Below are 13,266 nucleotides of genomic sequence, written 5' to 3' on the forward strand. Positions count from 1 at the left end.
CATCCCACTCTCTGAATTATCTCTATAAACATTGTTGGAGACTTAGTAAAAATATGGAGAAGAGTACCCTGATCATCTCTGTCAACTAGAATCCCTAATTCCTCACTCTTTTATCTGCTCATCAGTCCACACATCGCCAGCATGATTCTTCAAATTCTTGTAATAAGTTGGCGCTGGTGACAGCATAAACTCAAACCCACCAACCCCACTTAATGTTCTGAGTATATCTTCACTAGCAAGAGCGAAATGCTGCAACCCAGCTCGCTCGTTGTGTTCCAAATAAGTCTGTATTTGACTCTTACGCTTCGTCCCAAACACTGGCTCATTCATTGGAAGCAGCACCATCTCATCATTGCCAGCTAAAACCACTGGGTTCAGTCCACTCTCACTTGTCCCAACATCTTCAGCTGTAAACTCAGCGAACTCATGAAACCCAATAGCAGGAACATGCTGAGATACAGTAATCTTTGAACGAATACCCATGCATGAACAGCTTGAAATGTGAATGTGAATTGATCATCAAGTTATTTCACTATGCATCCTCATGCAATTGGTTTACTCAAAGTTGCATGTCCAAATCCTCCACGTCCTCTTTCTTTCTGATTTGCCTTCCCTTCCTCATCCTTCACCAGGTATCCCATTCTTTGCATTATTTTCACAAACATCGTTAACCTGCCAATCTAACCTAAGAAACGTTATAGTATCCATATTTTCTTGCACTAAAATTTTCACGATTTGGTGTAATTTTTGTTAGTGTGATTTTTTTTCATCAACAAATGTATTGAATGTGTTTTGTTTTTTTCATATTCAAATATTATTTTAGACAAACATGCCCCATAATATTATGTATATATATATATATATATATATATATATATATATATATATAATTTAGATATACAAAGATATATATTATATATGATTAAGTATTATTTTATTTTTATTTAAAATTATTTAATAATATAATAATATATTATTTATATATTTAAATTATATATGAAAAATATTTGTGTTTATTAAAAAATAGTACTGAAGAAATTCTATCTACATCGAAACATTAAATGGGCGTTTAATGTTATTTAATTTAAATGCAACTTGTTGCAATAATACTAAAATAATTTTTTTCCCTTAAATAATAAGCAACCTTCCAGCTGTAGTAGCTCACTTTTAAAGCTAACCCTTTTTATCACCTGTTAGTCAAATAATTGCAAACTGAAAATTAAGGAATATCATCACTAACTCTTAATTTTTTTTTTGTTTTTAATTAAAAATCCTATTTAAATCGGACCACATCAAATCAATAGTCTGAATACAATTTTTTTTAGCACTTTATAAATTAAATTAAATTAAAATTTGAAGCAATCAGGTGTGCAAAAGTCCAAACGTCCGTATATGACGTGGTCATCATCAACGGTTAGTCTATGAATAAACCTAACAGCATTCTCTTGCTAAAAAAAATAAAATAAAAGAAACCGAAGAAAAATAAAAGAATTTAGAATCTCATTTCGATTCTCTTGTTTTGATATTTTCATCTACCATGGCTTCTACTAATGGCGCTTCTACGGTTAGTCTCCTTTCATTTCTCTATAGCTGCGCATAAATTTTGTAAATTTTTCGAGCATTCATTTGAGTGATTGTGATTATGGAGCAGCGAGTTGGGGATCCTGAGAACAGCTTAGAGAAGATCAAACGACAACTGGCTTCTGGGTCTGGTCGTCACTTGTTGCAGGGCCCACTTCTCAAACGATCCGAAACCGTAATTTTTGTTATCTCGCCTGATTTCATTTCATGATTCATTTTATGAGTTCTCAATTCGTGAATTTTAGCTTAAACCCTAATTCCCCCACTCTAGGATTGATATAGTTTAATTTCTATAATTTGATGTTAAATAATACGCGTGATAGATTCGAAAAACTCTTGTTGACCTTCGATTGAATAGGAACTGGGACATTGCTTATCAGGCTTTATTCAATTATGCATTCTCTACAATTTTCTGAGCAATGTCTCTATGTGATGGTCTCATAGTGGTGATGACTAACTAGTTTATGCTACTTTTAATAGTTGAGGAAATGGAATGAGAGGTGGGTGATTCTGGACCCAACTACCGGGAGAATGGAGTACAAGTAAGTTTTTGCATTCGTTTTTCTTCTTTTTGGTGTATATTTTCAATTATGATCTTGAATCTTTTCACTGCAACACATCAAATGTTGCTGATTGTGTGCTTTAGGACTAGGAGAAATGAGCCGACCGTTAAGGGAATAATTACATTTGATGAAAACAGCACAATCACTGTGTCTCCTGTGAACTTTCAGTAAGATTAATGTTTTGAAATTATTTTGCTTGATTACAGGACTGCTATTAATTGTTTGATTGACATACTAATTCGAATGGTTATTAACACTGTTTCCTGTTTGTTGTAATCCAGTGGACTTCCCAAGTACGATGGATGTTGTTTCTGTATCCATATTAATTTAATCTTTTATTTTTAACAAAAAAGAAATATTCTAGTTTGCAGCTTTTTCGTTCAGTCAAAAAATTCTGCTTTATGATTAAGTTGGTGTTGCTTTATTTGTTGTTTTCTTAACCATGTTGTTTAGATATTGGGACTCCACAGAAAAAAGATTACTTCCTTTGTTCTGAAACTCCTGGTGCGGCTAGGGCCTGGGTTGCAACATTACAGTAAGTGTTTGGGTTTGGGTTTATGTTAATTTGCTTCAATTTTATCATGAAAAGTTGTCCTGCATGTTTGAATGAAGCATTGCCATTTCATTTCTTCCGGACAGCTGGGGAGCCTGACTTCAGAACTTGAATGACTTTACTATCATAAATTTGGTTGACCTTTTTCATTATTCAGATGCGCATTCCAAATTAATTGCTAATCAGCAAGATGTGATGGTATTCTTATAGAAGGAGACTAGAAGTCGTTCGCTAATTCAGCTAGCTGTTATTTGTGATGAAGTTGAACTTTTAGAAAGCTCATGATAAATTTGGATATCAAACTGCATTTGAAAAGAAATGCTGTTATCATTGTTGTTGGAGTTCCAACATTGTAGTCAAAACTAATTATGAAGCAAAGTTTTGGGTGTAATTAGGCAGTACAGGTTATAGCACCTTTTCTCTTACTTACATAATTGAAACCATTATAAAAGTTTTATTAAGCAAAATAAAACTAACGTTGGATGTTTCTTTCTCCCATACTATGTTTTACTGTGGTGGTATTGAATTGGGTGAATGTCAGTTATGAGGTTGAAGGATTACTCTTCATATATGTGTATAATAGCTTTCCAGAGGGAGTTCTGAGATTTTTGCTCTTCATATATTCTTTTAGTCACACTTTTTGCTATGTTTTCCATGTAATAATATTCGTGGTTATTTTCTCATCTCTGTATCCTTCTTTTCTCTCTTGACTTCCAACAACCAGTGCGGCACAGTTGGTCCTGAAAGCCCATAAAGAGGCTGTTAACTCCTTAAGTGGGAATGGCTCTGCAAAGTTAGGAACAGTTGCAACAGTTGTTGCTGCTGCAAATTCAACAGCAACGGAATGTACTAAAGAAATTGAAGCTGCAATGCAGATCTCCTTGAGAAATGCTCTTGGAATGGTGACAAATAGAATTACTGATGGTCCGATGGATGATCTCACCATTATGAAGGTATGCCTCCTGGAGTTCCCCCAGATAGTATATGTTACTTTTTCAATTTGTTATTGTGATACTTTGTGTGTAATTCAGTTCTTCTAAATTTAATATATTCTGTCCAATACCGATCATGCTTGGCACATTAACCCCTGCAGATCAGCTGCTTCTTTTTTTATTTATTGTACTGGCATTAAGTCTGTTTAAACATTTATTGTTCTGAACATCAGTATCATGAAAAATATCTCTTATAGGAGACACTACGAGTCAAGGATGAGGAACTACAAAATTTAGCTAGGGACCTTCGTGCTCGTGATTCAACAATAAGAGATATAGCTGATAAATTATCTGAGACTGCTGAAGCTGCTGAGGCTGCTGCATCTGCGGCTCATACAATGGATGAACAAAGGAAAATTGCTTGTGCTGAAATGGAGCGCATAACAAAAGATTCTTCGAAGCAATTGGAGATATCCATGTTGAAGGTACTAGTAATTTTTCATTTTGTATAATGAATTATTACATAGCCTAATCTATTTTATATTCTATGATATAGTATTATCAATTTAAAAAAATCATTCAAGAAGTATGTGGTTAAGGTTATCTTTGACACAGATGGTCATAGGAGTTTTTGCAAGGAAGCTTTTATTAGTAGCTTTATATTTAGGACCTAAAATTACTTCTCAAAGTGCAGCCGACCAACTAAAAGAATTTTAAAGTGCTTCTGCTTAAGAGAAAAAGTTCTTTCAACAATTTCAGAGGGCATGTTAAACAAATTCTTAATATCCTTTACTATTAGTTCTAATATACTTAACAAGAAAAATGTGAAGGTGCAGTATTGAGATGTCACTTTAAGATATCTTTGTCATATGCTTGGATTGGTAAGAAGAATGTAGAATTTTTTATCTTCGATTATATAATGTACTAATGTAATTGTTTCTCAATAGTTTGTTTGTTTTTTAATCTGCAGCTGAAAGAGTATGAAGAAAAAGTCATGGCCCTAAGTAAAGAAAGGGATCAATTGATTAAGCAGAGAGATTCTGCTTTTAAAGAAGCACATCTATGGCGTTCTGAGCTCGCGAAAGCTAGGGAACGTGTTGTGATTTTGGAAGCAGCTGTTGTGAGAGGAGAGGAGAAGGTCAGGGTTGCTGAAGCAGATGCTGATGCTCGGATAAAGGAGGCTGCTCAGAAGGAGGCAGCTGCTTTAAAAGGCAAGGAAGAGCTTCTAGCATACGTGAGTATGCTACAGGCACAACTTCAAAGGTTTGTCATCTATCTCTCTTAGCCATTATTGGGGTTATTCTGCTTTAAACAAGTTCATAATTCTTTCAATTCAAACTTACTCTGGGGCTCAAATTCTTGCAATCATTATATTTGAAAGTATCTTATCATGTTAATGAAGCATTGGGATGACTGGAAGAGGAAATAAATCTATCAAAGAGGTTTGCAGAAACCTGAGAATGTTGGATCCTTTTGCTAGAAGTGAGGTTTTAGTTGATACTAACACTCTTATTCTGTTAACAGACAGCAGATTGACACCAAACAAGTTTTTGAGGAGAAAACTGAGTCTTCAAATATTGGCAACTCCGAACCAATGACAAAGAATGTAGATTTGTCGGATGAGAATGTGGATAAAGCTTGTCTAAGTGTGTCTAGAGCAGTACCAGTTCCAGCAGAGAGTGTTGTTCACATGGAAGTTGATCAGGTCAACATCCAGCCTATTGGTGATGGAGAATGGAGTGACATTCAGGCAACAGAGGCTAGGATAGCTGATGTTAGAGAAGTTGCCCCAGAGACAGAAGGAAGCAGTGTAGATATTCCGGTTGTTAGCTTACCTGTTAATAATCACCATGAGCAAGGAGAAAATTCTTTTCATTAGCCTTGATTTTCAAATTGACTACATATACAGTGTTAAACAGTCTTTTACATTAAACCAAAAAAACGCTTGACAGAAGAGATGTAAACTTGTTTGAATCTTTTTTTTTTTTTTTTTTTTTTTGGGTTTACATACTGAAGCTATAGAGAGGCTGTATGATGTGAATTTTATGGTTGTAAAATTAGGGAAGGACATCAGAATTATTTCTGGAGAGGTAATTTAATTCAGTAATCATGTCTTGTGTTAGTAAATTTAATAAATGTACCATAATTTGATTTACTTGACTGGTGAATTCTTTTGTTCAAATTAAATTGAAATCGTGGACTTACAAATTTGATAGGCCCATAACCTAAAGAGTAATATCATGTGTATCTATTTTTGGTATATAATTTATGTATACAGTGATGTGTCATCATGTAATTGATGATTTCAAAACATGTGTTATTATATGATAAAAAACATCTAATTATATGATAACATCTCATTTGTGTACATAAATTATGTATCAAAAATAGATATATATAGTTTTATTGTAAACTAAAATACATAATATGTTTTGGGTGAATTTGTTTATGTATGGGTCTTCTTTAAATATGATCTGGTATTATTTTTATCTCCCAAAATTAAGTCGAATTGTGTTTCAAATTACAGATGACTCGATAATACAAAATACAAACTTGAAGAAATTAAAAAAAAAAAAAGACTAAAAAAAGGAATGCTATGTGCCTATATGAACGAATTGCACATAATAAATAAATTTTCATATGAGAAGAGCGAGATAATTGAGGGTATACAAACTAGCGCAATCGCTGATCTTCATTCTCAACTTTGACTGAAATTGGTGAGGCCACTGCCAAATATTTACGGTTCACATGACTGCAAATCGACCGCGATCATCGTTTGACCATGACAAATTTGAATTCATATTTATTTGACTCTATTCCACTGATTTATTGGTTGTTTGCTCGCTTGGTCTAAAAAGTTATACGAGCTTTGGCTTTTGTCAGTTGCGGGCTGACTTTGACCAATTGACTGTGTTTAGACTGATATTATTTATTAATAACACCGTATGCACATAATTTTAAAACATAAACGGTGTATTATTATATAATTAAATAATTTTAAATTAAAAATAAAATAATAAAATAATATTTATATTATATAAAATATATATATATATATATTATTATTATTTATTATTTATTTTTGGAATAAGTATTTTAAATTTCGAAAGTTTACATTACCACTTTCTCATTAATAAAATCCATTATATAAAAAAGAAATCATTTTTTCCAAAACCCTTTAATTTCTTTCCAAAATCATTATCTAACCTTCCATTTTCATCCCAATGGTTTTCATCATGAAGAAGAAGAAGATGGGGACGAATTTGAACATATGAATCTTTTGGCTTTGCTTGTCAATTTATTCTTCTCCCATCTTTCTTATGATGTTGGTGACAAGCTCTCATCAATTCTAAGAACATATGATTGATACTCAATAGTTGTTTGTTATCATAAGGTTCAACACATTACCAGATACAGTGCTCCCAACCGATCTTACATAAAATGCAGTCTGTAACACCATTAAAATTCCAAACGCATGCCAAAATGCAAATCATAATTCAGCAAAATGTCACTTTGACCATTGTGAATACCTAGTAATTCAGTTGGTTTAAGTTCTAAGCATTTTTCTCATACAATAAAACTATGTGTACCCATTTTTAATACACAATTTGTATACACAGACGATGTGTTATCATGTGATTGGATGTTTCTTTATCATATGATGACACATGTTTTAAAATCACCTAATTACATAATGACACATCATTATGTACATGAATTGTGTATCAAAAATAGGTACACATAGCATTGCTCTTTCTCATATTTTCTCTTTTTTTTTCTCGCAAACCAAACAATCACAAAATCAATGTAAACTATTTCTGACTATAAACACAAACCATTTGCTGTTTGCTTCTATTGAATAGGTGAAAAAATTGTCTATACGTAGTTCCAACAATCTCCACATTCCAACCTGCTAAGAATGAATTTTGCTGATTGAACATGAATGAATTTTGACTAAAAACCGGTATCATAGAATAGAAGGTAAAACTTATGAAGAGGAGAAGAAGAAAATGACAAGCGAATCAAACATATTCACATCTTCAAATTGTCGTCATCTTCATCGTGATGTTGGTAATGATGAAGATGGTGATGGTGATCATGTGAGGGATGGAGATCAAAAGCCTTATGCAATAGTTTTGGGAAATTAAAGGATTTTTGGGCAAAATAACCTTCTTACTCTTTTATGTAACTATTTTATTAATAAAAGTGAATGATAAGTAAATAAATGAACTTTTTAACTTAGAGTTAAAATTTTTTGTTTCATTAAAGTTTGGGTGGGAAATAGTCATTGGACCTTATTTATTTTTAATTGATGAGTAAATTACTATTTTCCACCCAAGGTTCAACCATTAACTCATTAAATTATAAATTTTTCATTAAAGTTTGGGTGGGAAATAGTCATTGGACCTAATCTCATACTCACAATTGACATATGTGATCCAATAAAATTATACTTTTTTCAGTGTGATCCAGTGAGATATTACCTCTCTAGATGTAATGCTATTAGTTTGTACATTAGTTGGTGTCATATGATAAAATCACAACTTTATGATTCGATTTTGACTATCATACCCCACCAAATTACTGACGATTATGATTAAGAAAAACATGATAATTTCATAAAAATAAAATATTTAGAGGTAATATGGTATTTAACCTTTTGGACACCATGTTAAGGCACTTTTCCATTACCAGAATTAGATTTTAGAGAAAAAAAAATTATAGTTGAAGAATTTAGTGAAAGGAGAAGTTGTATTTACATTCATCCGTTTCACAATACCCACCTCATGAAATCATGTAGTATCGAAAATAAATCCATTATTATAATTCATACATCAGGGGGAAAGTTCTAACACCAAGCTAATTATGAGTTAGTTCAATAATTTATGCATGAGTTAATAAGTACATAGCCAAATCAACGGAGTCAAACTTCTGCCTAAAATTAAAAAAAGAAAAACCAAAGCTTCTCTGATCAGTATTGCTTACAGCTTCATATTCTTCTTATACATATTTCTTCGAGTATACATCTCGCCTCTGGATCCACATTCACACCTTTCAGGCTTCTGTTTAACACCTATCTTGCCTCTTGAATTCGTATGAATGTACAATTGGCTCTGGTACACTTATCATATATGTATATCAGAATATGAAATAGCGTCTGCAGTCCTAGTAAAACAGCAAATATGGCAACAAAAAGATGCACTGTTATGGCTCTCTCTAAAGATTTTATTGAATTTCCCAGTTACTAAATTGTTTATCTAGAGTCATGATAAAAGTGAGATGGGTCAGTTGCTAGTTCAACTATTGAACTTAGCTCATCCCAGTTTCCATAGGTCAAGAAATCATCTCCTCTTGGATACCAAAGGCTCGAGCAAGAGGCTACAGTATTATTTGGAGACTGTGCTGCAGAATTAAACTGATTCATAAACAGATGGTTTCTTTCATCGACATGGTTGATAAAGGTAGCTGCTGGTGCTCTCCTTTCGTTTTGTAGTTGGACAGAATCTCCATAAGACATGCACTGCTCAGTGCTGATGTCAGATTCCAAGCTGCAGGTTTTTGAACCTGAATTAGTTTGGTTTTGTTTGAAAGCTGTTGTGTACTTTTTGTACGACGGCACTCGTTTGAAAATTCTGCAGAGTGTCCACACTTCCTGCAAACCATTAAAAGAGAAAACACTCGTTACGTTCATATTTCAATTAGACAAATTTGGACTTTTGGTCTGCTAAGATAAAGATTTCGATTAGTTGCATTTGAGAAAAACGTTTCTTCATATGCATCAGTTAAACACAGTGAGCAAAGTATATAATTTTCATAGCTATGACATACGGCAAGGATGAGAGAGTTTTATACAAAAAAAATTAAAATACTATTCGTATAAGAAACATAAACTAAGAGCAAACAATCGAGAGCTAAGAATGAAAGAACTGCATAATAAAAAGGAAATGTTAATCTTACAGCTTCTTGATTGGCCATGTCCTTGGCATTTGGAGGAAGACGAAACTCATGCATCATCCAATCAGTTTTGGTGCCTTTTCCAGCGCTACCTCGATAGTAAACTAAAGATTTCTTGAGGCCAATACAATCATTAGGTTCTTTAACTGAATGAATGGGCTTGTCGATGCCTGTGGCTTTCCAGAATCCAGATCCTGTAACTCTATTTGGCCTAATGCTATTCCTGTATTTCCTTCCCCTTATGCAGAAGAAGTACCACTCCTTCTGATCACCACCCACCATGGTAACTTCTTCATTATCATCATCACGTACAAGAAATAAAAACAAAGGGAGCCTGATTAGTCAACAAACAATACAGACTTAATTTACTCGCACATTAAAATTGCAAAAAGCTCATTAGCTACGAGTGTCGGCAGATGATAATGGAATATAAACTTATTTTTCCTTAAAGTATAGTTTTTTAGTCTTAACCGGTGTGATTAAAGGAGCCAAAATCATGCTTTGTTTGTCTTTTTATTTTATTAATATTTCCATTTGAGGGGTCCGATTTTCATTTGTAAGCCGAAAAGATGGATACTTGACTTTTGTTTTGTTCTTTGCAATCTCCATCATATTCATGTGCAAACTAGATTGCAGTTGGACCGAGTCCTAAAAGATAGATTACATTCAAACCCTACACTAGCTAAACATGCTTGGCTTTTGGCATATATAAAATGGTTAATTCAAATGGAATTTTCTTGATGAATACTATATATCCCGTCGTTTTGAAATTGAAAAAACTCGAGGTTGCACCAATCCATATCTTGAGTTTTAGGGGCAGAGATTTATGCAACAAAAAAGAAAAGTTTAAAGGAAGAAGCCTTCCTGTTCAAAGATTCTGGAGTTTGAGCTATGAAGTTGAACTTGTAAACCTAAAAATTAAGAAAAACAAAAACTAAAGGAGCTAGATCTTACTTGGAAGATCCCACGGATCGTATTTGTAAATATCGATCTGTTTGATGATCTCAATACTGATAGGCTTTTTCTCCACTTTTCGTCGCAAGTAAAATCCCACAAGCTCTTCATCAGTAGGATGAAACCGAAACCCCGGAAGCATAACTTCTTCATCTTTATCATCACCTGGAAACGTACTTATTTTTGCCACTTCCATCTCTCTTTTCCTACTGCTATTTTGGAGTTGTACGTACAGTCTGAAATCAAGTAGAAGCTTTTATATATTTATAGAGAGAGAAAGAGAGAAAATAAAATTAGCTGCTTGCCAAAATGTTAGAGCGATACTTGCGTTTGGTCAAGTCAGTGCTTTGATTGTGCTGAGATTATAGGGCCATAAGAGTCATGAGAAAAAGTCTGAAATCAGCTGATCATTCAAAGACTTGCATTATTTATTTATTTTTTTATTCAGTCTTCCATATTGTTCCAGAGTTTCTTCATACATACTTCTTCATGAATAATTAACATGCCTTATTATAAAATCCCTTGAAATTTTAGGTAATAATCAAAAGAGGATCCAAATGTGAACGGTAAATTTTGCATGGAATTAATAATGTTATATAGAGATAATATTTATTAAAATGTTGGAATTATGTATTACATAAACATTTATAATAAAAGTCTGCCTGGGCGGGCCTGCAAATTTGACAAAAGATTCCTGGTAGCTCAGCATCTCTGAGAAATTCAAACCAGAAGATTTCAAAGCCATCAATTTTTAGCGAAAATCTTTAACAGCGACTCCATAAAAGGAAAATATCATGTGTGGAAGGAACATTGACTAAATTGTACATATAAGACCTTCAAAAACTTACTGATATGGGTCGTTACCCAGAATTAAATTAATTTTAGCCATCCTTATGGACTATCTTTATTGTATGACAGTATACTTAAAATTAAGTTCAGACTAATTCAAACTTGAGCTTTATTATTTCCCTTGCCACGCATGGAGTAAATGGCCCTCAGCCTCAGGTCAGGCTCAGGCCGGCACCCAGAAGTTTAATTTGTTAATTACTTGCACGCAGGTGCTACTTTTATTTGTCTAACGAGAAATTAACAATCTGGGTGGGTCACAATAATGCATCCATCCATGTGTTTAAAACGTACAATTAACAAATTGATTAACTTAATTATCAACATAATTGATGGTTCTTCAAATTCATTGTTAAATTTGTTTGATTTGAATGGATTAATGGGGAGGCTGCAAGGACACTGTATATTGAATGAATTAACAGGGAGACTTTATTTGAATTTATCTCTGCGGGAGTGTCGAGAACAAGGTGACTTTATTGACTGATTGGATTTTCCCGGATCCACATATAATTTTGTTGACTTCAACCGCCCCTAAAGCTGACCCTAAACCAGATTAATTAGTGAATTTTATTAATAATTAAAAAATAATAATTTTAGTAAGAGAAGTAAAAACGAAGGGATAATATCCTATTGTTATAAGCATTTTTTTATAATTTTAATGATTAATTATTTATATTTTTGTTAAAATAAAAATAATTATGACTTTTCTGATAAAAAAATGATCGTTAAAAAATTTTAACGATGAAAAAAATTTTATTGTTGACTATCATTATAACTTTTGTCATTAAAAGTATTAAGTATGAAAATAAAAAAAATTTCTCCCTTATTGAAACCTTTTTTCGTTGTAGTGTAAGTTTATCAGTGAAGTGTAGACAAAAACTTTGAGTTCAAATCAGGAAAATAATTGTTGCATGGATATATTCAAGGGTTCATATTGGTTACAGTGTAAAAGGCCATTCTATAAAACTCAGCAATTTCAACAGCGCATGGCTTAATTGCAGTTTAACATTCAAAATTTTACTATTCAGCACGCCAAGATTTCTAGACCATGTGTTTTCTGCCAAGTTAGAATACTCTAATTAAGTACGATGATCAAGGGACTTGGGTCATTAAAAAAATACAATTTCTTTGTCATTTCTAGGAAATCTGTACAATTATTTAATTAATTTGACAGAGTTGAATCGTCGTTTAAAAATTTTTTTCAAATTCGGCAGATAAGAAATTAATTTCCAGATATCTTTTAAATAATTAACAACGTCAATGGATGATCAACCAGACGTACAATTGTACGGTGAGACTTTTTGTTTTAAATAAAGCAAAGAAATGGGAGGTGAGATCATCAGGAAAATGAACGGTTCCTACCCCATGGAAAGTAAGGGAGAGATTAAGAAGGGTAGAATCGGATTTGTCATAATTTTAATTTGTATATTCATTCAATATAGTTTGCAATCGTGATTGCTTATTCTATGTGATGGTATTTCTTAACTGATAATTTCGCATTCATACGCTGATTTTATTGACTGATTTGTTTGTTTGTTTGTTTTTTTTTTTCTAATAATTAAAGAAAGGAGAAATTTGTCCACTTCAGAGGTTAAATGTCAGAAGAGGACAGCACGTCGTGGATTCTCCGCTCACCTACACCTGCACCTACACCTACACCTAGACCTACACCGCTTCACGTTAAACACTGCTTGGCTCTTATTTTGTTTTTCCAATTTGTAAGTCCACCACCACCCTCGCTGCACGTGAGATCTCGAATTTCCGCATAAACCCTTCATGCACTTTAAATATATGTTAATGGATGGATAAAGCAATTCAAACTCTAGGGAAGGAGATTATTAATTTTTTAAATTAAAAAAATAATATAAAGTTTTAAAATTTA

At 32.9% G+C, this 13,266-nt stretch overlaps 2 protein-coding genes across 3 annotated transcripts; one reads left to right on the plus strand and one right to left on the minus strand.

Annotated features, from left to right (window-relative positions):
* Window positions 1-1,406: 1,406 nt before the first annotated feature.
* On the plus strand, window positions 1,407-5,784 carry LOC123217763 (switch-associated protein 70-like). Its single transcript, XM_044638890.1, has 10 exons — window positions 1,407-1,564; window positions 1,652-1,756; window positions 2,062-2,123; window positions 2,228-2,311; window positions 2,426-2,457; window positions 2,598-2,679; window positions 3,422-3,650; window positions 3,887-4,114; window positions 4,600-4,892; window positions 5,154-5,784. Exons 1-10 carry the CDS (start codon window positions 1,538-1,540, stop codon window positions 5,506-5,508), a joined length of 1,497 nt encoding a protein of 498 aa, XP_044494825.1. The 5' UTR covers window positions 1,407-1,537; the 3' UTR covers window positions 5,509-5,784.
* Window positions 5,785-8,427: 2,643 nt separating this feature from the next.
* Window positions 8,428-10,879, minus strand: LOC123216150 (transcription factor JUNGBRUNNEN 1-like). 2 transcript variants are annotated; one of them, XM_044636517.1, is made up of 3 exons: window positions 10,539-10,879; window positions 9,588-9,871; window positions 8,428-9,282 (listed from the first exon to the last, which is right to left on the minus strand). In XM_044636517.1, exons 1-3 carry the CDS (start codon window positions 10,732-10,734, stop codon window positions 8,884-8,886), a joined length of 879 nt encoding a protein of 292 aa, XP_044492452.1. In that variant the 5' UTR covers window positions 10,735-10,879; the 3' UTR covers window positions 8,428-8,883. The 2 variants fall into 2 exon arrangements, with proteins under 2 accessions (XP_044492452.1, XP_044492451.1); XM_044636516.1 differs by having other exon boundaries at window positions 9,588-9,874; window positions 10,539-10,877.
* Between the last annotated feature and the right edge of the window lie 2,387 nt (window positions 10,880-13,266).

Source organism: Mangifera indica, chromosome 5 (assembly GCF_011075055.1).
Source record: "Mangifera indica cultivar Alphonso chromosome 5, CATAS_Mindica_2.1, whole genome shotgun sequence".
NCBI classification, from domain to species: Eukaryota; Viridiplantae; Streptophyta; class Magnoliopsida; order Sapindales; family Anacardiaceae; genus Mangifera; species Mangifera indica.

Bases quoted from the DNA above. Each gene is read 5' to 3' on its own strand.
- LOC123217763 (XM_044638890.1), top strand. From the start codon at position 1,538: ATGGCTTCTACTAATGGCGCTTCTACG. The intron at 1,565-1,651 runs GTTAGTCTCCTT...ATTATGGAGCAG, and splicing joins CTACTAATGGCGCTTCTACG to CGAGTTGGGGATCCTGAGAA. The intron at 2,458-2,597 runs GTATCCATATTA...CATGTTGTTTAG, and splicing joins GTACGATGGATGTTGTTTCT to ATATTGGGACTCCACAGAAA.
- LOC123216150 (XM_044636516.1), bottom strand. From the start codon at position 10,734: ATGGAAGTGGCAAAAATAAGTACGTTTCCAGGTGATGATAAAGATGAA. The intron at 9,875-10,538 runs GTAAGATCTAGC...ATGATAATGAAG, and splicing joins CGATCCGTGGGATCTTCCAA to AAGTTACCATGGTGGGTGGT. The intron at 9,283-9,587 runs GTAAGATTAACA...AATGGTTTGCAG, and splicing joins ACATGGCCAATCAAGAAGCT to GAAGTGTGGACACTCTGCAG.